The sequence below is a fragment of the Mustelus asterias genome, chromosome 20 (genome assembly GCF_964213995.1).
Source record: "Mustelus asterias chromosome 20, sMusAst1.hap1.1, whole genome shotgun sequence".
Classification (NCBI taxonomy): domain Eukaryota; kingdom Metazoa; phylum Chordata; class Chondrichthyes; order Carcharhiniformes; family Triakidae; genus Mustelus; species Mustelus asterias.
In genome coordinates this window covers 78,708,214-78,735,806 of record NC_135820.1, presented here as the reverse complement: position 1 = coordinate 78,735,806, position 27,593 = coordinate 78,708,214, and the positions used below count along the sequence as shown (strand labels likewise).

Genomic DNA, 27,593 nt, shown 5'->3' with positions numbered 1-27,593 from the left:
ATTTCTGTGCATCTTTATCGGAAGAGGATTGGATCCAGAATACTCACACGCCTCACAAAAAATTTTTCCCAAATGGTTTCTGTGAGGATGTGCTGTGTTGGTTATTGGGAGTCTGATGTCTGAGCTAAGGTAGAGGGTTACTGATGTCTGAGCTAAGGTAGAGGGTTACTGATGTCAGTGAGGGAAGATTGTCCAACTTAGCAGCTGCTCATACCTTGCTGGCTTCTCCTAATGGGGACCGGATGGTCCCATTGGCCATTTGATGCAGCAGACTGAGGTAGGTTTCTTAGGCATTTTGTAGTTGCTTCAGTCGTGATTTGCTGTTATTTCATTGACATGATTTTTTGATCTCATGAAGTCTGATGCACTCTTTGTACGTGAGAGATGCCTTGAGGTGTGTCTCCAAGATTGTTTGGGTGGACAGAGATACTTTAAAGTAAAGTTTATTAGTCACAAGTAGGCTTACATTGACACTGCAATGAAGTTACTGTGAAAATCCCCTAGTCGCCACGCTCCGGCAAATGTGAGATCAAGATGTCAATGCCCTGGGGAGGGTGCAGACAAGATTTACTGGAAAATAGAGGGACTTCATATAGAGAGAACACAGAAACTGGGATAGTTCTCCTCCAAGCAGAGAAGGTTAAGAGAAGATTTAATCGAGGTGTTCAGAATTCTAAAGGGTTTTAAATAACGAGGAACTGGTTTCACTGGTAGGGGGGTCAGGTTGAAGGGAACTGGCAAAAGAATCAATGGGAAGATGAGGAGAGTTTCTGTTACAGCGAGTGGGATTAATTGGATAGCTCTTTCAAAGACCCAACACAGACATGATGGGCTGAATAACCTATTTCTGTGCTATAAGATTCTCTAAACAGAGGCTATTGGGCTTGAAGATAGAGGCTTAGGTGAGAATTTGGTCACTAACTATCACAAGCACACGGTCAGATTTCTCACGCTCAGTGGTCACTGTAAGATTGGAGAATGCTTTCTCCGTTTTTCTTCACTGTTGAAAAGTTTATTCTTCATAGACACCTAATTATTTCTTTTCTTCCTTCCTCAGGGTCCTGTTGGAGCTTCTGGTCCCAAAGGGAATCCGGTAAGAAAATTACTGCATCCACTCTTTTCAGTTGTTGAACCCCTGGGTGCAAGCACTGTTGCCAACTCTGAGTGGGCGGAGTCCTGGAGGATTTCCGACCACCCCATCCCCATACTCACACCATTGGTCCCCCAACATGTCCATCCTACTGGCGTCCCGCATACCAAGGACATTTCCGTCAAACTCCAACTTGTAGCTAAGAAGCTAAAGTGTTGAAAGAAGTATTTGTTTTGCATGCGATTATTCTGCTGGGTCGTTCTCAACAGTATCCGCCGTTCCTGGAAACTCCAGGACAATCCTGGAGGATTGACAACCTCAAAGTTTTTATTTATTTATTAGTCACAAGTAAGGCTTACATTAACACTGCAATGAAGTTATTGTGAAATTCCTCTAGTCGCCACATTCTGGCAACTGTTTGGGTCAATGCACCTAACCAGCACGTCTTTCAGACTGTGGGAGGAAACTGGAGCATCCAGAGGAAACCCACGCAGACACGGGTAGAATGTGCAAACTCCACACAGACAGTGACCCAAGCGGGGAATTGAACCCGGGCCCCTGCCGCTGTTGGGCAGCAGTGCCAACCACTGTGCTACCGTGCCACTCGCTGCCACCGTAGGGTTTCAGTCTCAGAATGTTCTCAGTGATATTTGGGGTCGTTGTGGAAACACATTCCCTCTGCTTGAGACAAAACATGCAAACCTTCTCAGAGAGAGGCTCGGTGAAATGTATTCATGTTTCTGGAGGTTAAGGTTTTTGTTCACTGTTCTGAGTTCTGTGCTTTAATTTATTGATACAATTCTAGTAGATTTACCAGAATGGCACCAAGATTAAAATGTGATGAAGAGATTTCACAAAAGTTGTATTTTGTGGAACTTCAAAGATGAACGGGTGATTTGATTGAAGTTTTCAGGATACTAAGGGGAACTGATAGGCTAGATAGAGAGAAACTATTTCTGCTGGCTGGGGGTCCATATCTCTGGAGCATTTGAAACAAACATTTCAGGTAACTATCAGCCAGTTAGCTCAACATCTGTCATTAGGAAAATGTTAGAGTTCGTGAAAAAGGATGTAATAGCAAAGCATTTAGAAATAGGTAATATAATTAACCAGAGTCAGCACAGCTTCATGACAAATTTATTAGAGTTCTTTGAGATGGTAACGAGCAGGATAGATAAAGGCGAACCAGTAGCTGTAATATACTTGGATTTCCAAAAGGAGTTACCGTTCAAAAGGCTACTTAATAAGATAAGAGCCCATGGTGTTGGGGTAATATATTGGCATGGATAGAGGGTTGGCTAACGGATAGAAGACAGAGATTTGGGATAAAGGGGCATTTTCAGGATGGCAACCTGTAACCAGTGGAGTGCCACACTGCTGGGGCCACAATTATTTACAACATATATCAATGATTTGGACGAGGGAAGTGAATGTACTATTGTCAAGTGGGCGGCTGACACAAAAATAGGTGGGAAAGCAAGTGGTGAGGAAGGCAGAGTCTACAGCGGGACATAGACAGGTTAAGTGAGTGGGCAAAAACTTGGCAGATGGAATATAATGTAGAAAAACGTGAAGTTATGCATTTTGGTAGAAAGAATAAAGGAGTTGAATATAATTTACATGGAGAAAGAGTGCAGAAAGCTGCAGGGAGTCCTCGTGCATAAATCACAAAAAGCAAGTTCAGGTGATACAGAAACCAAATAGAATGTTGGACTTCATTTCAAAGGGAATAGAGTATAAAAATAGGGAAGTCTTGCTAAAACTATTGCAGCCACTAGTTAGACCATGTGTGGAATACTGTGAACGGTGTTGGTCCCCTTGTCTAAGGAAAGATATCCTGGCATTGGAGCCCGTCCAGAAAAGGTTCACTAGGCTGATCCTGGGTGTGGAGGGATTTTCTTATGAGGAGAGATTGAGTAGGTTGGGCCCGTACTCATTGGAGTTTATAAGAAAGGGCGGCGATCCTTGTCAATCTGTTTAATGACCAGTAGGGATCCTGTGACCTCCTCTGCTCTAATGTCCTAACTATGTTAGAAGTTGTCATTTCTAAACAAACAGAAAAAGAGTTTGCACACGTAGATTCAAAGTAACACACAGCCGATTTATTGAAAGAGATGTTCTCTGCATAGAACAGGAACTGAAGCAAAGACAGGAGCCTGTGAAACACCCCAATGATCAAGTCCTGTGACCTGCTCTTAATGCAATCATGCAACCACTTAAATATATAACATTTGTAAGTGGGGCTGGTTTCCACCACAGCTTTGGCAGTGTCATACTTTATAAACAAGGCAGGAATTGGAAAGAGAAGGAATCTGCTCCTTCAGTTCACTGCTCAAGTGTGGTAAAGATCGACAATATCCAGAGCAAAGCAGCTGGTTTGATTGGCACCCCATCCATCACTTTAAACATTCACTCCCTCCACCATCAACATACAGTGGCAGCCGTATGTTCCATCTACAAGATGCACTGCAGGAACTCACCAAGGTTGCTTCGACCACACCTTCCAAAATTTCTGACTTCTAACCACTGAGAAGGGCAGCAGATACCTGGGAACACCACCACCTGGAAGTTCCCCTCCAAGTCACCCACCATCCTGACTTGGGAATATATTGCTGTTCCTTCACTGTCACTGGGTCAAAATCTTGGAACTCCCTCCCTAACCACTCTGCACCTACAATACACAAATGCAGGGGTTTAAGAAGGCAGCTCACCACCACCTTGTCAAAAGCAATTAGGGGTGGACAATAAAAGCAGACCCAGCCAGCGCTGCCCAGATCATGTGAATGAATAAATAAGAAAGAAACTGTCTCTTATTGCACTTTATGAATGAAACACACTTTCTATTGTTTGAGTATAAGCTAACTCCTATTGTATTTACTGCTTTATAGGGACTCGCAGGGTCTGATGGGCTGCCAGGAGATAAAGGAGATATGGTGAGTTATACAACCACTGATGTAGCAATCACTATTACTCATAACTATTGATCATAACTAACTATACAGGACACTCAGCAATAAAGCAGCAAATAACTATAATCTGTCGTATCAATCACATAGAAATCTTGTAGATTCACCTGCCTGTCCAGTCTTAATGAGAGACTGATTATTATATAAACTGTTAGTTGTAATATGATGTAATGCTGCTTTCAGTGTAATAATGAGATGTTGATTGCAATATAATGATAAGCAATGTGTTGATTCTAATATGATTGTGATATGCTGGTTGTTTTATGACAATATGCTAATTGTGATATGGTAACGAGCTGCTGTTTGTAATAATAAAAGTCAATTCAGGGGGCAGTTGAGAGTCAACCACATTGCTGTGGCTCTGGAGTCACATGTAGGCCAGACTGGGTAAGGACGGCAGATTTCCTTCCCTAAAGGACATTAGTGAACCAGATGGGTTTTTATGACAATCCATGGTAATTTCACAATCACCATTACTAAGCCCAACTTTATTGATGGTGTTTAAATTCCACCAGCGGCCATGGCTGGGTTTGAGCCCATGTCCTCAGAGCATTAGCCTCTGGATTACTAATCCAGTGACATGACCACTCTCCCACCATCTTCCCGAATAGGTATGGGTTGCAATATGATAATGAACTGCTGTTGTAATATGATAATGAGTTATTGTTGTAATATGATAATGAGCTGTTGTAATATGATAACGAGTTGCTGTTGTAATATGATAATGAGCAGATGTAATATGATGTGTTGCTGTTGTAATATGATGAGTTGTTGTTGTAATATGATCAGCTGCTGTTGTAATATGATGATGAGATGCTGTTGTAATTTGATGAGATGCTGTTGTAATATAACAAGTTGCAGTTGTAATATGGTAATGACCAGCTGTTGTAATATGGTAATGAGTTGTTGTTGTACTTTGATAATGAGTTGTGTTCTAATATGATGAGTTTTGTTGCAATATGATAATAAGCTGTTATAAATAATGCGGGTTGGTTAGAATATGATGATGAGCTATTACTATAAAAATATAATGAACTGCTGTTGTAACGTGATAATGAACTGCTGTTGTAATATGATAAGTTACAGTAGTAATATGGTCATGCATTGTTGTTGTAATATGGTAATGATTTGTTGTTGTAATATGATAATGAGCAGCTGTTGTAATATGGTAATGAGTTGCTGTTGTAATATGATAATAAGCAGCTGTTGTAATATGGTTATGAGTTGTTGTTATAATATGATAATGAACAGTTGTTGTAATATGGTGATGAGTTGTTGCTGTAATATGATACTGAGCAGTTGTTGTAATATGGTGATGAGTTGTTGTTGTAACATGATAATGAACAGTTGTTGTAACATGGTGATGAGTTGTTGCTGTAATATGATAGAGCAGTTGTAATATGATAATGAGTTGTGATGTAATATGTTAATGAGTTGTGATGTAATATGATAAGTAACTGTTGAGGGCAGTATCCTGGACATTGGTGCAAACAACACCAAATAGATCCTGCCCAAAATGGAGACTAGGAGCAGGAATTCCCAGTGCTGGTTTTCGTCATTAGATTTCCAGCATTGGAAATCCCACGTTCCCTGGAGGATGGGAGGTCAGGTTGCGCTGCTGGCTCCTTTACCATGGCCTCCTCCCACCCCCAGGTCAATGGGCCAATGTTTTGAGAGGCTGTGTTTGAGGAGAAGGGGAGTGGCAGTGTTGTGTTGAATACAAACATCCAATGCAGCAGAGATAAACATTCAGACGGTCCAGCTACAGACTCCACCACATTGGCACACAACTGGGATGCCTGGCACAATCTGTAGAGAATATTGAGAGAGCCAGCACGCTCATCTGCATGGCTAGCAATGACTGGTATAACCTCTGGGCATCTCCTGTGCATGTAGTTCATTAATACGTGGACATAATTATCAGGCTCATATACAGACTTCCATCATCCTCACCCACTGAAAGAACAGAAGAATTCGCAGCTGGAGTAGAATAGTTTATTATAGAATCTCTACAGTGCAGAAGAAGGCTATTTGACCCATCGAGTCTACACTGACACTCTGACAGAGTCTCTTACCCAGGCCCACGCCCTCTGCCCTATCCCCGTAACCCCATGCATTTACCCCGCTAATCCCCCTAACCTACACATTTTTGGACATCAAGGGGAAATTTAGCATGGCCAATTCACCTAATCTGCACATCTTTGAACCATGGGAGGAAACCGGAGCACCCGGAGGAAACCCACGCAGACATGGGGAGAACGTGCAGACTCCGCACAGTCACGCAAGGCCGGAATCGAGCCCAGGCTCCTGGCGCTGCGAGGCAGCAGTGCTAACCACTGTGCCACTCCTAAATTCTGGCCCTTCAAGCCAGCTCTGCCAATGATGGAGTATCCTCTGGGATTGAGAATTCCAAAGATTCATAACCCTCTGAATGAAAGAATTTCTCCACAACCCCAATCCTAAGTGGACAACACTTAGTTTGAGATTCGTGTCCCAGTGTTCTCTAGCCGGGAAAACATTTTTTCAGCATTTACCCTGTCATGTGTCTGAAGAATTTTATATGTTTCAGTGAGATTGTTTCTCAGTCTTCTGATTTCCAGGAATATAGATCGAGTTAGCTCAATGTTTCCTCACAGGACAATCCCTCATCCTAAGAACGTGTCCAGTGAACCTTCTTTACAATGCAAGTCAGCATTTGGCAGGAGCAAGAACATTGAAAACATGGTGAGATTCTCTGGCTCATGGATGGAACTTGAGAGGTTGTTTTTTGGTACCTTCTCATGCCTACGTGAAGATTTAGAGATTTGGTTGTCTCAACATTTGGTTGGTATTGAATTGTTGGACCTGTTACCCTTTCAGCCGGGGCAGTCAACGTGATCTGTGTTACTGAACTCACAGTAATGTAAGACCTGCCCTGAATAAATCTCTAATCACCTTTGTCTTGTCTCCCTTAGGGTCAGCCAGGACCACAGGGGCAGAAGGGAGAGGTAAGTGTCATCAGAGAAATACCACTGATTGAGGGCTTTGGGAAGCATCGGTCTGTACGCACCTTTCTCCTGCACTAACCACATTTGTCTCAACTGACTCGGATACTGTATCCCAATTGTTCTGGAATGAAGTATTAGGTGACCAAGCACTTTGCTCATCAAAGCCCACCCGACAGTTGCATTGAGGTGGTCTTGAGTGACGACATAAGGCCAAGTTGCTTCTGTTCTCCCCAAACCCATTGTCGTTGACATTTTTCTTGGCTAGTGGCCTTGTACAAGGGCCTGTGAGAAGGCAGTATTCTGAGAAGGGGAAGGGAGAGACACAGGAGCAGAAATGAATAAATCCATTATCTTTGCATTATTGAAGTCTTTATTATTGTATCTCCTGTAAAATAATTCCGCTGGCAGCTGCGGGTTATTTCACACGACCTCAGTTTCAGAATTAACACGATGTTGCGGAACTCTAGCCCATCTTCAATGAATTCCCTTTTACCTTTCTGATGTTTTCAGGCAGGAGTTCGCGGTGAGGTGGGACCCAAAGGTAACCCTGGTCCAGCTGGCGTTCCCGGAACAGATGGAGTTCCTGGTCCTCCCGGGCCGATGGGTGTGGCTGGGGAGCGTGGCGTCCCCGGGGTTACTGGGAAAACAGGTCCTCCTGTGAGTAACTTGTTCAAATATCCTGTGGATTACGGCGGAGACTGCTTTACTTGAACTTTCTGTTTTGGTCTTTACATAATGGGTAATAAACCTGAGCCACTTGATACAATAACTCTCAGCACCACACCTTGCCTGGCATGAGACAGATTCAGGATCCCTTAGGCATGGAGGCTGTAATCCCATAAAATCGTCCAACGCCAAAGGAGGCCATTCGGCCCATCATCACATTGTGACTGGTTCTCTGGGAAGAGCTATTCAGTTAGTCCAATTCTCCCTTATCTCTTCCTGTCACCGTGAAAATTTATCCTTTTCACTTTTATTGTAAACTTCATTGTTTCCAAATTCTCCTCTTGAGTTCCAATGCTGTGAAATCTCCTGTGCTCCTCCAATTCCGGCCTCTTGTGCATCTCTGATTTTAACCACTCTGCCACTGGCAGCCAGTTGCTGAGACCCTGAGTCCCTCCACCTCTCTGACTCTGACTGCTCCCAGTCACTTATTAAATGCCTGCCTCGTTCCACCGTTCCTACTATCTCCACATGTGGGTTCGGTGCCCAATTTCTCTTTCGATAGTGCTCCAAGTATTTATCCAATTCCTTTTTAAAGTTGGTATTGAAAGCACCCCCGGACTATTTCAACTGGTGAATCCTAGATCACAACTCCCCATGTAAAAAAAATCCCCCTCTGATTTGTTTGCTGACTATCTTGGAGGGCCACCTGAAGGAACAGTCTGTAAGCAATACTGGCGACCTGCTCTAAACCCATCAATTCCGAGATTATTGTCTCATGTCAGATGCTTCTACCCCAGGAGATGCCAATGGGGAACCACAGACTCTGCATCCCAGCTGAATTTTTGATTTAAATTTGATTTGATTTATTATTGTCACATGTATTAACATACAGTGAAAAGTATTGTTTCTTGCGCGCTGTACAGACAAAGCATACCATTCATAGCGAAGGAAACGAGAGAGTGCGGAATGTAGTGTTACAGTTATAGCTGGGGTGCAGAGAAAGATCAATTTAATATGAATATAAGAGATTGAATTAAAGCATTGTTACAGAGTTTATAAGAGTTAGAATAGAGTTTCAAAAGCATAGAACGAGAGTAAAAGATAGAATTAGAGGGTATGCCGGGCACAGCTTGCAAGAAGTCACCCCGCTCTGACACCATCTTGTCAATGAACTTAGATGGTCTTGTGAAATTGAGATGATTTTGCGTGGTTATAAATCATCATAGAAATCATAGAAACCCTACAGTGCAGAAGGAGGCCATTCGGCCCATCGAGTCTGCACCGACCACAATCCCACCCAGGCCCTACCCCCCACATATTTACCCGCTAATCCCTCTAACCTACGCATCTCAGGGGCAATTTTAACCTGGCCAATCAACCTAACCCGCACATCTTTGGACTGTGGGAGGAAACCGGAGCACCCGGAGGAAACCCACGCAAACACGAGGAGAATGTGCAAACTCCACACAGACAGCGACCCGAGCCGGGAATGGAACCCGGGACCCTGGAGCTGTGAAGCAGCAGCCAGGTTAATAGCCAGCTGATGCTGACATGCTCTCTTGAAACGAGACCATGATCTATACACACAGACCCTTTGATGCTTCTTAAATTGTATTAACCCGTCAACATATTCTGCATGTTTAGCTTCACAACAGAACCCTAATGGTGTGATCTAAAGCTGTGTAATACTCAGATTATTTTTTTCATTCATTAATGCTGGATAAACCAGCATTCACTGTCCATCCATAATTGCCAATCATAAGGGCAGCACGGTGGCAGTGGTTGGCGCAGCGCCAGGGACCCGGATTCAATTCCGACCTTGAGTGACTGTCTATGTGGAGTTTGCATGTTCTCCCCGTGTCTGCGTGGTTTTCCTCCGGGTGCTCTGGTTTCCTCCAACACTCCAAAGATGTGCAGGATAGGTGGATTGGCCATGCCAGGTTACACCTTAGTCAGGGGGATATGTAGGGTTAGAGGGATGGGGCCTGGGTGGGATTGTTGTCGGTGCAGACTCGATGGGCCAAATAGCCTCCTTCTGTACTGTGGGGATTCTATTCTGTAATATAGTAAGAAGTCACACAACTCCGGGTTAAAGTCCAACAGGTTTATTTGGAATCACCAGCTTTCAGAGCACTGCTCCTTCATCAGGTGAGTCTTGAGACTCATGGTGGCACAGTGGTTAGCACTGCTGCCTCACAGCAACAGAGACCCGAGTTCGAATCCTGGGTTGGGTCACTGTCTATGTGGAGTTTGCACATTCTCCCCGTGTCTGCGTGGGTTTCCTCCGGGTGCTCTGGTTTTCTTCCACAGTCCAAAGATGTGTGGGTTAGGTTGATTGGCCATGCTAAATTGCCCCTTAGTGTCAGGGAGACTCTCTCGGGTAAATGCATGGGGTTATGGGGATAGGGCCTGGCTGGGATTGTGGTCGGTGCAGACTCGATGGGCCAGATGGCCTCCTTCTGCCCTGTAGATTCCATGAAACCTGTCGGACTTTAACCTGGTGTTGTGAGACTTCTTACTGTGCTTACTCCAGTCCAACGCCGGCATCTCCACATCATTCTGTAATATGGAAGGATATTAATATAGATGTCTGTATTGTCGAGTTACGTATTCATCATTTCTTCCCAGATGTTAATATCGCATCAAGCCCACGCGATATTGCTTGTTTATCCGGTTCCTGTGTTCTGTGTTCTGTCTGCTCCACACACATATTATTGATATCCGCTGGTTAAATTATGCACCTTTTTCATACTCACCCACAGGGAAAACTGGCAAGTGAGCAGCAAATCCGGGAACTCTGTCACGGTCTGATCAATGGTGAGTTTAACCTTTTGGCATTTGCTACCAAATAAACCTGTTGGACTTTAACCTGGTGTTGTTAAAACTCTTACTGTGTTTACCCCGGTCCAACGCCGGCATCTCCACATCACGAGTTTAACCTTGTACAGCGAGCATTCGCCATTCTTTATTCAGTCCCAAGACATTCATTAATGTTTCACCAAAAGCTGCATCAACTCAAGACTGCCCAAAGGCTATGAATAAAAACAGAGTGGGGTAACCCATTACCAGAGGTGGGAGAGGAACCTCTTCACCCAGAGAGTGGTTCAAATGTGGAACTCCCCATCACGTGGAGTGGTTGAAGTAAATGAGCAAGGTGAACACTAGAGGGAGAAAGGAATACTAGTTTTGCTGATCGGGTGAGATAGAGTAATCTGGGAGGAAGTTTGAATGGGGAACAAATGCCACCACAGAAAAGGTGAAAGGGCTGTTTCTGCCCTGTAAATTCAACCTCATATCTAACAGATAAAGGAGTTATTCTCTTCAGCTGTTTATTAATCATCTTATCCTTAGCTGGATAATTACATAGGAACACTTACTAGAATAAATGTGGGGTGGTAGGTGGGGGGGCGTGGGAGAGGAGGTGGGGGGGCGGGGTAGTGAAATTGATCTCCACCAGTTGCCTGGAAATCAATTTCACTCCCAAATTGGGTGGAATTCCCTGTTTCTGAGAATGTGCAGTGGCGGGAGGCACTGGCGGTGCCTATTCCGCTGGCCAGAATGGCAGGATCCTACGCCAGACTTTGATTTGATTTGATTTGATTTATTATTGTCACATGTATTAGTATACAGTGAAAAGTATTGTTTCTTGTGCGCTATACAGACAAAGCATACCGTTCATAGAGAAAGAAAGGAGAGGTGCAGAAGGTAGTGTTACAGTCATAGCTAGGGTGCGGAGAAAGATCAACTGAATAGATCCATTCAAAAGACTGAGCGCATGAGGGAAAAAGCTGTTCTTGAGTCAGGTGGTACATGACCTCAAACTTTTGTATGTTTTTCCCGACAGAAGAAGGTGGAAGAGAGAATGTCCGGGGTGCATGATTATGCTGCTTACTTTTCCAAAGCAGCAGGAGGTGTAGACAGTGCCAATGGATGGGAGACTGGTTTGCGTGATGGACTGGGCTTCATTCACGACCCTTTGTAGCTTCTTGCAGTCTTGGGCAGAGCATGAGCCATACTAAACTGTGGTACAACCGGAAAGAATGCTTTCTATGATGCATCGGTAAAAGTTGGTGAGAGCCGTAGCTGACACACCAAATTTCCTTAGCCTCCAGAGAAAGTAGAGGCATTGGCGGGCTTTCTTAACTATAGCATTGGCATAGAGGGACCAGGACAGGTTGTTGGTGATCTGAACACCTGGAAACTTGAAGCTCTGAATCATTTCTACTTCATCCCCGTTGAGGTAGACAGGAGAATGTCTTCCACTACGCTTCCTGAAGTCAATGACTGGCTCCTTCGTTTTGTTGACATTGAGGGAGAGATTATTGTCATTGGACCAGTTCACCAGATTCTCTATCTCTTTCCTGTACTCTGTCTCATCATTGTTTGAGATCTGACCCACAACGGTGGTGCCCTGAACTTTGAATCTCATTAATTATGCATAGGCAAGTTCCCCTCTAAGTCACCTGGCAGACCGAAGACTGTTTCATCACAGACCCAACCTGCCCGACCTTCCCTCATAATGCAACCCCTTCATCCCAGGAATCAGCGGAGTGAACCTTCACTGCACCGAGTTAAGGTTCCGAGTCTGTACAACTCTTCCACAGAGCCACACTCGAAATGTTAACTTTTTAAAAAAGTTTTTTTATTAATCACAAGTAAGGCTTACATTAACACTGCAATGAAGTTACTGTAAAATTCCCCTAGTCGCCACACACCAGCACCTGTTCGGGTCAATGCACCTAACCAGCACACCTTTCAGAATGTGGGAGGAAACCGGAGCACCCGGAGGAAACCCCACACAGACATGGGGCGAATGTGCAAATTCCACACAGACAGTGACCCAAGCCGGGAAGCGAACCCGGGTCCCTGGCGCTGTGAGGCAGTAGTGCTAACCACTGTGCCACCGTGCTGTCCATTCTGTTTCTGTTTCCACGGATGCCGCCAGATCTGCTGAGTTTTTCCAGTTTTTTCTGTTTTTGTTTCAGAAATGATCTTATGATTTGATTTGATTTATTATTGTCATACAGTAAAAAGTATTGTTTCTTGCTCGCTATACAGACAAAACATACCATTCATTGAGAAGGAAATGAGAGTGTGCAGAATGTAGTGTTACAGTCATAGCTAGGGTGTAGAGAAAGATCAACTTAATGCAAGGTAAGTCCATTCAAAAGTCTGACAGCAGCAGGGAAGAAGCTGTTCTTGAGTCGCTTGGTATGCGACCTCAGACTTTTGTGTCCTTTTCCTGAAGGAAGAAGGTGGAAGAGAGAATGTCCGGGGTGAGTGGGGTCCTTAATTATGCTGGCTGCTTTGCCGAGGCAGTGGGAAGTGTAGACAGAGTCAATGGATGGGAGGCTGGATTATGAAATAGCAAGAGCGAGTTTTTCCATCTTGTTTTGTAACAGAGGTGAAGATTCCAAATACTAAAAGATCCTGTCATGTACCAATGCCTGAAATCACACAGTAAGAGGAATTTGACTTAAATCTCCAACAAGAATAAAAATCTAAAAGCCCAGTTGAATTTTCCTGTTTTTTTGATTTCCTCCTCTAGATCAAATCGCATTATTAGCAAATAACCTGAGGCGGCCGATGGCTCCTGGAATGATTGGACGGCGAGGCCCCCAAGGGCCTCCAGGCCCATCAGGGTCAAAGGGTGGAGTTGGTCACCCAGGCAGACGAGGCTCACCAGGATTGACTGGACCATCGGGAGATCTTGGCGACACAGGCCCGCGAGGTAGGAGCGAGTTGAAGAGTTTGAATGTGATGTAGGATTTAACCTCATGAACTAATATTTAATCCCCTGAGAGTACTCGGAACTTTTGTGTGTTTTCTTCTTAAACTTGAGGTGGCTATTGTGCTGTGGGTGCAATCTTCGATGAATTTGTCTTTGGGATGTGAGGGTCGTTGGCAAGGTCGATGTTTATTACCCAGCCCTCGTGGTCTTCAGAAGGTTGTGCTGAGCCTTCTTCTTAAACCATTGCAGTGACAATGTCCCCAGAATAGAGTTGGGCAATGAATTCTGGGGTATGAATTTGCAGAATTTCAGGGAACAATGTTTTCTGTCCTGTTCAGGGTGGTCTGTGACTGAGGTGACATTGCTGCTCTTGTAAGACCGTAAGAACACAAGAGCGGAACAGTGGCACAGTGGTTAGCACTGCTGCCTCACAGCGCCAGGGACCTGGGTTCGATTCCCGGCCTCGGATCACTGTCTGTGTGGAGTTTGCACATTCTCTCCGTGTCTGCGTGGGTTTCCTCCGGGTGCTCTGGTTTCCTTCCCACAGTCTAAAGATGTGCAAGTTAGGTGGATTGGCCATGCTAAATTGCCACTTAGTGTCATGGGGACTAGCTAGGGTAAATGAATGGGGTTACAGGGAAAAGGCCTGGGTGGGATTGTGGTTGGTGCAAACTCGATGGGCCGAATGGCCTCCTTCTGCACAGTAGGTTTCTATGAAATAGACACAGGAGTAGATCACACACCCATCAAGCTTCTCCATCATTCAATACAATCATGGTCGATCTTCAGAACCTACTTCCCTTTATTCCCTCACAGACCAAAATCTGTCATTCCCAGCCTTAAATATATTGAATGACAGAGAATCCACAGTCCTCTGGAGTAAATAATTCCAAAGACTCACAACCCAGTGAGTGAAGCATTCTCTCCTCATCTCAAACCTACATGATCGTCCCTTTATCCTGAGACCGTTCCTCTGAGTTCCAGATTCCCCTGTCACAACCTTTTAGAATCCTGTAGGTTTTTTGGTGATAAACATTGTAGGGCATGGAGGTAATGTGGAGGAAGTTCAATCAAATCAACTGCTTCCCACCATCCAGAGACTCAGAGTTTAAATTCCTCTTCAGCGAAGAATTGAGATCCAGTGTCCTGTCCAGTGGTAGAGAAGCACCCAAGTACCATGTGACTGGTTATGTTGATGGCCAGTTGGAGGAGAGATAATATAATGGTCTTTAGTAGGGTTTAATGTGCACACTTCAGGCCAGCAAGCTGGTCAGGAGAAGTCAGAGGAATCAGGAAAGGTTTGGCCACATTGAATATCATTGAAGAATCTTGATGAATCCAACTTTAGACATCGATGAAGCCTACCTCCAAGTTTGGTTGTTTGAGCTGAAGGTTTTTATATACCGTACAAAAGGATGGCCATTTGATCCAACATTCCTGGGCCAGCGTTTCGTTGGAGCTGTTAATTAATCCTTCTCCTCTGCCAATTTCCCACAGACTTATTTTCTTTTCCCTTCAGAATTTATCCAATTTGCTTTTGAAGATTGCTAATGAAACTGTTTCAACTGCCTTTCTGATCATAACAACAGCCTTGTTTTGATGTTGTCTCCCTTTGCGAGAGCCATGTTTCCTGCTCAGAGTGATGGTGGTCACAGCTTTCACTCTATTCTATGGAGTTTATAAACAGAAGCAAAAGAAATCTCTTTCTGAGAGAATGACAAGAGCAATGGTTTACACATTACAAAGTGATCTAGAGCTAGCTGAGAAATTCTCCAGTGACAGCTCTACCAGGTTCCAGCAATGAGCCAGCTTGGCTAGTTGATCATCGACAGAGTCCTATTACACTGCCTCAGGTATTAGCTACATAGAATACCAGAGAGAGTTCATTTAGTTCCACACATTTCTTCATCAGGCATCTCACCTTGAAACCTCCTTAAGCCCAAAGAGGCTCTGTATACAACTTATACAGATAATTGTGGATTCGGCTCTGATCTGTGCTGATCTTAGAGTCATAGTCATAGAGGTTTACAGCACGGAAACAGGCCCTTCGGCCCAGCTTGTCCATGCCACCCAGTTTTTACCACTAAGCTGGTCCCAATTGCCCGCATTTGGCCCATATCCCTCTACACCCATCTACCCACGTAACTGTCTAAATGCTTTTTAAAAGACTATATTGTACCCGCCTCTACTACTGCCTCTGGCAGCTTGTTCCAGACACTCATCACCCTCTGTGTGAACAAATTGCCCCTCTGGACCCTTCTGTATCTCTCCCCTCTCACCTTAAACCTATGCCCTGTAGTTTTAGACTCCCCTACCTTTGGGAAAAGATATCGACTATCTAGCTGATCTATGCCCCTCATTATTTTATAGACTTCTATAAGATCACCCCTCAGTCTTCTACGCTCCAGAGAAAAAAGTCCCAGTCTATCCAGCCTCTTCTTATAACTCAAACCAGCAAGTCTCAGTAGCATCCGAGTAAATCTTTCCTGCACTCTTTGTAGTTTAATAATATTATTTCTATAATAGGGTGACCAGAACTGTACACAATATTCCAAGTGTGGCTTTACCACAACTTCAACAAGACGTCCCAACTCCTGTATTCAATATTCTGACCAATGAAATCAAGCATGCCGAATGCCTTCTTCACCACCCTGTCTATCTGTAACTTCACTTTTAAGGAGCTATGAACCTGTACCCCTAGATCTCTTTGTTTTATAACTCTCCCCAACACCATACCATTAACTAAGTCCTGCCCTTGTTCGATCTACCAAAATGCATCACCTCGCATTTATCTAAATTAAACTCCATCTGCCATTCGTCAGCCCTCTGGCCCAGTTGATCAAGATCCCGTTGCAATCCTAGATAACTTTCTTCACTGTCCACTATGCCACCAATCTTGGCGTCATCTGCAAACTTACTAACCATGCCTCCTAAATTCTCATCCAAATCATTAATATAAATTACAAATAACAGTGGACCCAGCATCGATCCCTGAGGCACACCACAGGTCACAGGCCTCCAGTTTGAAAAACAACCCTCTACAACCACCTTCTGTCATCTGCCAATTTTGTATCCAATTGGCTACCTCACCCTGGGTCCCATGAGATTTAATCTTATGCAACAACCTACCATGCGGTACCTTGTCAAAAGCTTTGCTAAAGTCCATGTGGACAACACTGACTGCACTGCCCTCATCTACCTTCTTGGTTACCCCTTCAAAAACCTCAATCAAATTTGTGAGACATGATTTTCCACTCACAAAGCCATGCTGACTGTCCCTAATCAGTTCCCTAATTGCCTCTCTAAATGCCTGTAGATCCTGTCTCTCAGAATACCTTCTAACAACTTACCCATTACAGACGTTAGGTTCACCGGCCTGTAGTTCTCAGGCTTTCCCCTGCAGCCCTTCTTAAACAAAGGCACAACATTTGCCACTCTCCAATCTTCAGGCACCTCATCTGTGACTATCAATGATTCAAATATCTCTGCTAGGGAAGACCTGCAATTTCCTCCCTAGCCTCCCACAATGTCCTGGGATGCACTTCATCAGGTCCCGGGGATTTATCTACTTTGATGTGCTTTAAGACTTCCAGCACCTCCTTCTCTGTAATATGTACACTCCTCAAGACATCATTATTTATTTCCCCAAGTTCCCTAACATCCATCATAACGCTCTCAACCCCCACTTCATTGTACCTGATCATCAGATCCTTCTAGAACATAGAACAGTACAGCACAGAACAGGCCCTTCGGCCCACGATGTTGTGCCGAGCTTTATCTGAAACCAAGATCAAGCTATCCCACTCCCTATCATCCTCGTGTGCTCCATGTGCCTATCCAATAACCGCTTAAATGTTCCTAAAGTGTCTGACTCCACTATCACTGCAGGCAGTCCATTCCACACCCCAACCACTCTCTGCGTAAAGAACCTACCTCTGATATCCTTCCTATATCTCCCACCATGAACCCTATAGTTATGCCCCCTTGTGATAGTTCCATCCACCCGAGGAAATAGTCTTTGAATGTTCACTCTATCTATCCCCTTCATCATTTTATAAACCTCTATTAAGTCTCCCCTCAGCCTCCTCCGCTCCAGAGAGAACAGCCCTAGCTCCCTCAACCTTTCCTCGTAAGACCTACCCTCCAAACCAGGCAGCATCCTGGTAAATCTCCTCTGCACTCTTTCCAGCGCTTCCATATCTATTTCTTTCTCCCTCATGTACTTTCTAATTTCCCCTTAAGTACACATGTTATTCGCTTCAACTACTCTTATGTGGTAGCATGGTGTGGCATTTTCTTCCAAATTCTTTATTGGATTTATTAATAACTGTCTTGTATCTTTGACCTCTAGTTTTGGTCTCCCCCAGGATTGGAAACAACTCCATGTTTACCTCATGAAACCCCTTCTTAATTTTAAAGACCTCTATCAGATCACCCCCTCAACCATCTCATTTCAAGAGGCAAGAGCCCCAGGCTGCTCTATCTAGCAGAAAACATGTCTAGGTTGGAATATTCTGCTAGAATTGTACCTTCTGGTTGTTAACTTCACATGAGTTTTGAGAGCAGAAAGAGAACTGCAGAACATCAGCCACTGTAGTTGGGGGATCAGTTTAGCTCAGTTGATTGGGTAGCTGGTTCGTGAAGCAGAGCGACGCCAGCAGCGTGAGTTCGACTCCCGTACCAGCTGAGGTTATTCATGAAGGCCCCGCCTTCTCAACCTTGCCCTTTGCCTGAGGCGTGGCGATTCTCAGGTTAAATCACCACCAGCCAGCTCTCTCCCTCAAAGCCGATGGTCGTCTGGGTCTACGGTAACTTTGCAGTGGGGAATGAGCAAAATATAATTATTTCAAAATCAGGTAGGTATAAAACAGATTTATAGCAAATTGGTGAAAAATCTGGGGCTGAAAATCATTATTCAGTTCCGATTATTTGCATTGTATGTTGAAGAGAAAGTTGGCAAAGAATGAGTAAACCTAAATCACTGAAGACTAATTGGTTGAAGGTTGTGTGGATTAGTATGAAAATAAAGAACATATTACTGAAAGCTGCTGTCATTGTCCTCAGCATTCTGCTGAGTAATGCTGTGCTCATTCTGAAACTGTTCCCTTTGTTCGACTCAAGGTGACTCTGGTGTAAAGGGAGACAAAGGCGTTCTCGGCAAAGCAGTCGATGGTTTAGTCGGACCTCAAGGGCCTCCAGGTATGCTAATTGTACAAACTTGTAAATCCGCCAAGGCTCTTTCCCCTCCCCAACACAGGTTTGGAGTTTTACATCTGGAGCCTCTGTGATTCTTTTTCATTGACTCTTGCATGAAAAAATGTTATACATTAAATCATTCTGCTCCAGGGTCGTTTTAAAAATGTGAAATATGCAATTTATTATGTTTTAAGTTTAGATAAAGGTTACTGCCCATTTCTGTGATGTCCTCCAGTCCTCAAGTATCTCTGTGGTCCTCCAAAACTGGCCTCTTGTACGTACATCCCCAAGTTTCTCCTCTACACACATGGCAGCTTGTACCTTCAGCTGCCTGGGTCCTAAGCTCTTACCTGTAATAATGATCCTTTTAACGTTTGCCAAACATTAATGTCTCGCTGTCAAAAAATAATTAATCAGCTTCTTGAAAAGCTCTTGGAAAGGAAATCAGATTAAATCATTTCTCCTGAAGCAATATCAAAGACTCCAAACTGCTACATTATTGAAGAGTGCGGACAGAGAAACACAGAAGATATTTACTAATCTTAAAACTGATATTGAGCTTCTTTGAGAGATGGAACCGTTTGACCAATGAAGCCATTTGGAAGTTACATCGAACACTTTGTGTTGGAATACCTCATTCACTCTATGAACACTGTCTCTTTAAGTACCCAGGTGTAAGGTGATAAAGCAATGCAGTCAAATGAATGGGTCTGTGGAGCTTAGTGAGAATATATGATAGATCTTTAAGATATCTAATTTAAAACAGAATAGCTATTGGTGTACAAAATAAAGAGATTTTGGGTCAGATATATCTACTCTGGAATTCTCCAATATCATATGACCTGCTGCCAGGGAGAATGGAGAATTTGGCGCTCAGCCAAAACTCCATTCACTGCAGCGGGACTGGAGAATCCCAGCCAGGGGCGAGCGAGGTCAGGCAACTCATGAACACAACAGGAGGATAACGATGGTGTAAAATGGCCTTAGATACTAAGTCAGGCACCTGGTGCTAGCTGCTGTCTCAAATTTCACAAAAATACAAATGGAAACAAACTTTGATTTGTGGTGTGGCAAATTCACCAGTTGCACACTGCGCACTCAACTGGCTTCACCTGGAGAAAAGGATTGACAATCCCAATCTATACCAGACAGTCCATTTAACAAGCTCCTTAATGAGTTTAAAGAGCCGTGAATGGGAGCGTGTGGGTTTCCAGTTCCTTCCCTCCATCTGCCCTTTGAAAATTGCAAACTATCTCAGAAATAGCGGGATCCAGTGTCACCATCCAGGAACGGAATTTCCAACGGAATTTTCAAACTGCGCAGCACCCTTCCCACCCCCACTGGCAACTGAAAATCCAGCCCCAAAATCCAACAGCTTGTGCCGTGAATCTCCTCAATGATTACACACTGAGCTGCCGTCCCAGGCACGGCATCGCAGTGCCTCTTCCGGCTACTGCAAGCGCTCTGACTGGATGGGCTGGATAGCTGTCGGCCAATCTGAATAATGGAAATTCCTTCTAAATGTGGTCGGAGATCCCACATGCTTCCAATCAATGCTCATTTGAGTGTGAAATTTGTGTACTGGGTTACCCAGATCCCAACATTCCCCAGTCAATCACCCAATTAAAAAATGCTGTTTTCTCATTTTCTGTCCAGTGGATATATAACTTTGCATTTATCCACATTATATTCCTACTCTCTTTTCTGTCTATTAACCGATCTTCAATCCATTCCTAACACATTACTGTCAATTCCATGAGCCCTAATGTTGTGGAATAACCTCTTGTGTGACGCTTCCTCAAATCCTCTTTTGAAAGGATTCTGTGTACAAGCAGAAATAGCTCAGTTGGGAGAGTGTTAGACTGGAGATTTAAAGGTCCTGTTCAATCCTGGGTGTTGGCATGAGCCCACCTGCTGGCTTTCTTGGGGCGGCACTGTGGCATAGTGGTTAGTACTACTGCCTCACAGCGCCAGGGACCCGGGTTCGATTCCTGGTTTCGGTCACTGTCTGTGTGGAATTTGCATGTTCTCCCTGTGTCTGCGTGGGTTTCCTCCGGGTGCTCCGGTTTCCTCCCACAGTCCAAAGATATGAGGATTAGGTGGATTGGCCATGCTAAATTGTCCCTTAGCGTCAGGGAGATTAGCTAAGGTAAATGCATGGGGTTGTGGGGGTGGGGCCTGGATGGGGTTGTGGGGGTGGGGCCTGGGTGGGGTTGTGGTCGGTGCAGACTCGATAGGCCGAATGGCCTCCTTCTGCACTGTAGGATTCTATGAAACCTTCTCATCTACTCTGGTGAAAATAAACTCCTAAATCAGATATAGTTCTCCTGAAAAAGATGCAATTACTTCACTTGGTGTCATTTTCATAAGTCCATGTGGCACATTTTATTATTCCATTCTGAATATTTCCTATAATCTGGTTCCAAAAACTACTCCAGCTGCAGTCTAAGGTACAAGGTGATCATCATTTCTTGCTTTCCTATTCTACAGCCCAGTTTACAAAACCACAAACTTTGCTTGCTTTTCTTCATCGTTTTACAGAATGTCATCAGACTATCTGACCAGCGTCCACTCTCGAATATAAGCTGCAATTTCCTTCAGCTAACTGTTGGAAAGACTCAAAAGAATGGGTTAAATTTTCTGGGGGCATGGATTACCTGCATCCCACCCCCCCCCCCCCCGCAGGCCAAAAAGTCCCATCGGCACCTCGCCAAACAACAGGCTGGCTGTCTCTGGGGGCAGCTTTAATTACTTGATAGTGGGCACAGTAAGAAGCTTCACACCAGGTTAAAGTCCAACAGGTTTATTTGGTAGCACGAGCTTTTGGAGCACTGCTCCCTCATCAGGTGAGTGGGCAGCTCACCTGATGAAGGGGCAGCCCTCCGAAAGCTCATGCTATCAAATAAACCTGTTGGTCTTTAACCTGGTCTTGTGAGACTTCTTACTGTGCCTACCCCAGTCCAACGCCGGTATCTCCACATCATTGATAGTGAGCCTTCTGCTCCTCAGGGACGGGAAGCAGGAGTGCGAGTGGCCAATCTGATTAGCTAGAGCTCTGTAGTCACAGCAGTGCCAGAACACCCTGGTGGCCACTGCTGATCAGTTGATCACTTCCCCAGCTCAACATAATAGAGTAGCAGAGACAGATTGAGGCCCTTAAGTGTTTGTTAAATGATCACTTAGGGCCTCAATAAGACTAACCAGCGGCAGGCTGCCTGATGTCTTATCTAAGGGATGGCACGGTGGCACAGTGGTTAGCACTGCTGTCTCACAGCGCCAGGGACTTGGGTTTGATTCCTGGCTTGGGTCACTGTCTGTGTGGAGTCTGCATGTTCTCCCTGTGTCTGCATGGGTTTCCTCCGGGTGCTCCGGTTTCCTCCCACAGTCCGAAAGACGTGCTGGTTCGGTGAATTGGCCATGCTAAATTCTCCCTCAGTGTACCCAAACAGGCGCTGGAGAGTGGCGAAGTGCCGATTTTCACAGTAACTTCATTACCGTGTTAATGTAAGCCTACTTTGACACGAATAAATAAACTTTAAAAGATTGTCCTCGTCCATCAAGCCTTTGGTCACCTGTTCTAAAATGCCCTTTGTCTCGGGTGTGGATTTGTGGTTGATTTTTGTCTGTGTGAAGTGCCTTGGGGTGTTTCCCTATTTGAAGGGATGGTGTACGGTGTTGATATTACCTATTTGCATCTTGACTTGTAAATCTGTACACAAAGGTCCCTCTATTCTATTGTCTTGGGGCGGCACGGTGGCACAGTGGTTAGCACTGCTGCCTCACAGCGCCAAGGACCCGGGTTCGATTCCCCGCTTGGGTCACTGTCTGTGCGAAGTTTGCACGTTCTCCCCCGTGTCTGCGTGGGTTTCCTCCGGGTGCTCCGGTTTCCTCCCACAGTCTGTAAAATGTGCAGGTTAGATGCATTGACTTGAACAGGCGCCGGAGTGTGGAATTTCACAGTAACTTCATTACAGTATTAATGTAAGCCTTACTTGTGACTAATAAATAAACTTTTTTTACTTTACTGCATAAGGTTTTAATTGCCATTGTCCCTTTCTCTCACACTTTCTGTATGTTTCCTGTCTGTAGGGCCCCCAGGAGCCATGGGAATTAGTAAGAATGGACGAGACGGGGCACAAGGAGACCCAGGCCCTCCAGGAGGGCCTGGGCGAGCTGGGAGAAATGGCGCTATGGGCACACCAGGAATCTGTGACACCTCTGCTTGCCAGGGGGCTATTTCAGCAGTAAAATCAGGAACTCCCAAAAAGTCATGAAGGCTGAGAGCACAGAAGGAAGTAAGAAGATAACTTGAAGTAAAGCCCAGTTCCTCCTGAGATTGAGTGAATAGAAAGAGACAACAAAAACAAGGACAACTGATCGATGTTTCGGCTCCTGGTACCAAAGTGTCTTATAGATATGTTCAAGAGAAGGTGCGAAAAACAGACATGTTGCTTTTAATCATGTGTTCCCTCATCATTTTTCAATTCTGTTTGAGATCTGTAAAGATTATCACACTCAGTCTTCTCTGGTTAGAATGTTCCATTTTTTAAACACATTTCTTTAGTTTTTCTACTCCACTCTGTCTCATTGCCTCTTAATACTATCAATTATTAATGCTTACCTCAATAAGAAGCACCACCTTGTAATTATTGATTTTACAGTATCTGAACTGTGTGGGGTTACACTGTACATATGATATAAATTTAACGGTCATAATGTTTTGTATAGTACCCTAAATTCAGAAACATTAACAACTCCCAAATTCAGACCCTTTACATAACCGATGGTTACAAGCAAAGGAGATTTACACCATTTGTGTGTGTGTTTTTTCCCCCCTGAATGTGCGCTTCTCCTAGTCTAACATGTTTTGTGTGGAAACTGCAAACGTTTGTGAATTCTAAGTAACAATTTGTGGCTTGTTGTTACTATATTCCATCCCATTTTGTAACATTTTCCATAAATTAATAAATCCCTGTCAAAATCCTGCATCCACTACAAACTGTAACCAGTCAGTATCCTTGACTTAAAATAGTATTTATTATTTGTGGGTGCCTGTTGTCTGTAAAATAAAGCTGTTGCCACCATCTGTTGTAAGATAATGAATAAAGCCACTTTTCAGAAAAAAGGAACACTTAACTCAGTCCCAGCAATTGCCAATCTGAACTGAAGTTCCAGCTGAGACAAGAAAGCAGTGCTGTGTAATGATAAGCATCAGCTTGTGTCTGATGTAAAGGGCATGATGAGATTTTTATTTTAAATGTAGCGAGTTATGATCTGTAATCTGTAGTACTGTGGGGGAAAAGGCAGGGGAGTGGGATTAATTGGATAACTTTTATAAAGAGCCAGCACAGGCAGTGGGCCAAATGGCCTCCTTCTGCGCTGTGATTTTAAAACTGGATAAAGCCATATAAACATTTTCCACTTCTGCGAAGGGATATTAGCACAACACATAGTTGACAGCCTGAGACTGTGTGCTGGATAAAAAAAAAGCAGTGACGTCAAGTATTGTGTCATACAGCTAGTGTATGTGTTATTGTTAGCTGCTGCATACACTTTCAGGAAGGTGATGATTTTGTATATGTCCATAGGACTGATTTTTGACAGCAAGGTGGCACGCAGTGGAGGAACCTGTCTACCAAAAAAAAGGCTGAAGTCGCATGTGGGATGGGGTTTTGTGTTCTCGCTCGTCCAGAAACCATAAAATCTCACCCGAGGTCAATGGACCTTTTCATTTTCCGCCCCTCACCTGCTCCGATTCCCGTGGCGAGTGGGGCGGTAACATTCAGGCAGTGAAGTCTAAACCAGGCTTGAGATGTCAAGGCACTCTCTGTGGGTACCATCAAACACATTACTTGGCTTAGCTAAGTTGGTACAACACACTTACTGAATAAGAGGGTTGTACCTTCATTTTCGGCCCTGCTCTGGGCAGCAAGGTGAGTTGGAAGCTAATACAAAAGCAAAATGCTGGAAACATGAAAGCCGAAGATGCGAGGAATACACAACGGGTCTGGTAGCAACGATAGAGTTAACGTTTTAGGTCTTCCATTGGAAACTAACCAACTGCTGCAGAAATCAAGTCCGGGCTATTTTAATTCTCAGGCCTCAATAACAGACCACTGGCTGCCCAAAATGAGGGGGTGAGTGGGAAAGATGGGAATTCCAGGACAGAAGAGGTCTAAATCCTCTTTGTGGGAATCAGAGAAGCCATCCTGCCCCAATTGAAAAAGATGGAAACTTGGTTTTCAGGGTCACTTCACATGCGAATCTGGATCTGATTTTACCTATTTGAAAAGTTGCAGTGACTTTCCCACTCAGACCAGTTATAATTGCAATCAGGACCTGATCTCATGAGCAGATGAAAAACCATCGCCAGAGCTTAAGGACTGTGCTGGCTTAGCTGTCCATTCAAAAGCCTAACTAAAAACTATGCTCAGAGATCCAAGTAGCTTGAATGCAAGTCATGTGGGTGATTTTTAACTGCCCACTCAGCTTACTTGCTGCCAGGTAGGTATAGTTAAATTCACCCCCATAACATTTCAATGCCAGCTTGCCACAAGTTAGACAACTGAGGCAAAAATGTCATTGGAGATGTTAGGGTAGCGGTTATAAAATTGGTAATAAAATTAGCACTCTGTTCACCGCCTATTCCCCTCACCGACACACAGTGGCAGCAGTGTGTACGATATACAAGATGCACTGCAGGAACTCACCAAGGCTCCTTCAAACAGCACCTTCCATACTTGTGACCTCCACCACCTAGGACAAGGGCAGCGGATGCATGGGAACACCACTACCTACATGTTCCGCTCTAAATCACACACCATCCTGACTTGGAATTGAATCCCAGAATTTCCTTCCTAAAAACACTATGTGTGTACCCACACGCAGCGGTTCAAGGCAGCTCACCACCACCTTCTCAAGGTCAACTGAGGTGGACAATGCTGGTCTAGCCAGCAATGCTAGATAAAATATATGTAATTGAGAGGATGCGTGGGCGGCACGGTAGCACAGTGGTTAGCACTGCTGCCTCACAGCTCCAGGGACCTGGGTTCGATTCCCGGCTTGAGTCACTGTCTGTGTGGAGTTTGCACATTCTCCTCGTGTCAGCGTGGGTTTCCTCCGGGTGCTCCGGTTTCCTCCCACAGTCCAAAGATGTGCGGGTTAGGTTGGCCATGCTAAAATTGCCCCTTAGTGTACTGAGATGCGTAGGTTAGAGGGATTAGTGGGTGAAATATGTAGGGATATGGGGGTAGGACCTGGGTGGGATTGTGGTCGGTGCAGACTCGATGGGCCGAATAGCCTCTTTCTGTACTGTAAGGTTTCTATGATTCTATGATTCTAATTTCAAAACACATCAAGGCTGTTTGAGTATTTGAATTAATTTAAGAGATCTGGTAACAGTAAACATGACCTTGAAGCTGTCAGATTATTATAGGACCCAAGTAAGGAAGGAAACCTGCTGGCTTGACTAGGTCTGGGCCTATGTATGTGGCCTCTGTTTCACATCAACATGAATGACTTTTAACTATCCTCCGAAGTGGACTAACAAGCCACTCAGTTGTATCAGCACCTTCTCAGGCAACCAGGGGTGGGCAATAAATGCCTGCCTAAACAGGGTCCACATTCCAAGAATGAATTACAAGAATGGTGGCGCATACAAATCAGATTACAATAGTACAATAGATACAAACCAGATTAGAATATGGATAATGCTACATATATGAGCAGACTGCAGGGAGGTACGTTGGAGACTGGAATAGCATTCATACAAATACAGCCTACTTACATATCAAAGTTGTTTTTTTCTTTAAAAAAACAAATGATCTAATAGTTTGATTGTGGCGAAAATAATGCAAGAAACAAATAATTTTTTTAAAATCTATTATTTCGATGAAACAACTTTAAATTAGTAGACTACACCAACCAAGCTATAACTATAGTAGATGACAAAATTACGTTTATTCTAGGAGGCAATATTTTTCTGTCATGTACACAAATTAACACAGCTCTGCTTTGTACTACAGCTGACTGAAAATACTGTGTAAAAGTAGTTACTACTGCATTACGCCCAGGGGAAACTGGTTAGACTGATTTGAGTACATTTTACTCTCCCCTTCACATTGAATTTTTGCCTAATTGAGTCACATGTCATGGTGCAATTCCTTTCCAGGTGGGCAGCATGGTCTTGGCTATTCACATCAGTATGTTGTCTGGAGTAGATCATGGTCAAGGCTCGGAATGGTCAACTGCGCGGTCAATTAATTTTTATCCCTAAATTGGAATGCCTCACCTCTGTACATGATCACGTTCGATGGTTGTCTGAGGATTTACTGCCTTCAATTTTGGAAATAGAGAATGCAGAAATAATCTGCCTATTTATCTGTTGGCTAATTGCTTTCAGAATTATCATAGAACATTGAAGATGGCCACTTGGTTCACCAGGCCGCCTCTTGCTCTTTGAAAGGCCTATTAAATTTGACCAATCCCCTTCTCTTTCCCACAGTGCTGCACCATCACCTTCAAGTATTTATCCAATTCTATTTTGAAATTACTGTCAGTTTTCTCTTTATCACAAAAATGAGGTTGGTTTTCCCTTTATGGTGTGTGTGTGTGTGTGGAAACCAATCATTATGCTTAGGTTGCCGAACCAAGCTAAGAAACAATGAATGCAGGTGGTCTTGTGTGACGTGGAGCACATTATACTTAAATAGAGTATTGGTACCAGTTGTTAAGAGCTGAGGTTTAAGGCTTACAGAGTTGCGTAAGGGTGCTGCTGGAATTTAACCAGTTTAAATCGTTTACCTTGCCAGCACAAATTGGTGATATACTTCTCACTGATTCTTTGGTCAAGGACACTGGCATGGAGGATTATTAGGAGATGCCTGGGAAGAATCCCAATCCTTTGTGATCAGTTAATCCCTCTCATTCCCACTAATGAGTGAGGCTACCTGGTCAAC

General features: G+C 44.2%; 1 protein-coding gene across 1 annotated transcript in view; it reads left to right on the top strand.

Moving 5' to 3' along the window:
• Positions 1–22,910, top strand: part of LOC144508270 (uncharacterized) — a 28,442-nt gene extending 5,532 nt beyond the window's left edge. Inside the window, exons 4-11 of the mRNA XM_078236088.1 lie at positions 1,058–1,093; positions 3,979–4,023; positions 7,011–7,043; positions 7,554–7,700; positions 10,472–10,526; positions 13,258–13,440; positions 18,562–18,639; positions 22,726–22,910. Of these exons, the coding sequence (XP_078092214.1) occupies positions 1,058–1,093; positions 3,979–4,023; positions 7,011–7,043; positions 7,554–7,700; positions 10,472–10,526; positions 13,258–13,440; positions 18,562–18,639; positions 22,726–22,910 (762 nt within the window). The remainder of the gene's footprint in view (positions 1–1,057; positions 1,094–3,978; positions 4,024–7,010; positions 7,044–7,553; positions 7,701–10,471; positions 10,527–13,257; positions 13,441–18,561; positions 18,640–22,725) is intronic.
• The last annotated feature ends 4,683 nt before the right edge of the window (positions 22,911–27,593 follow it).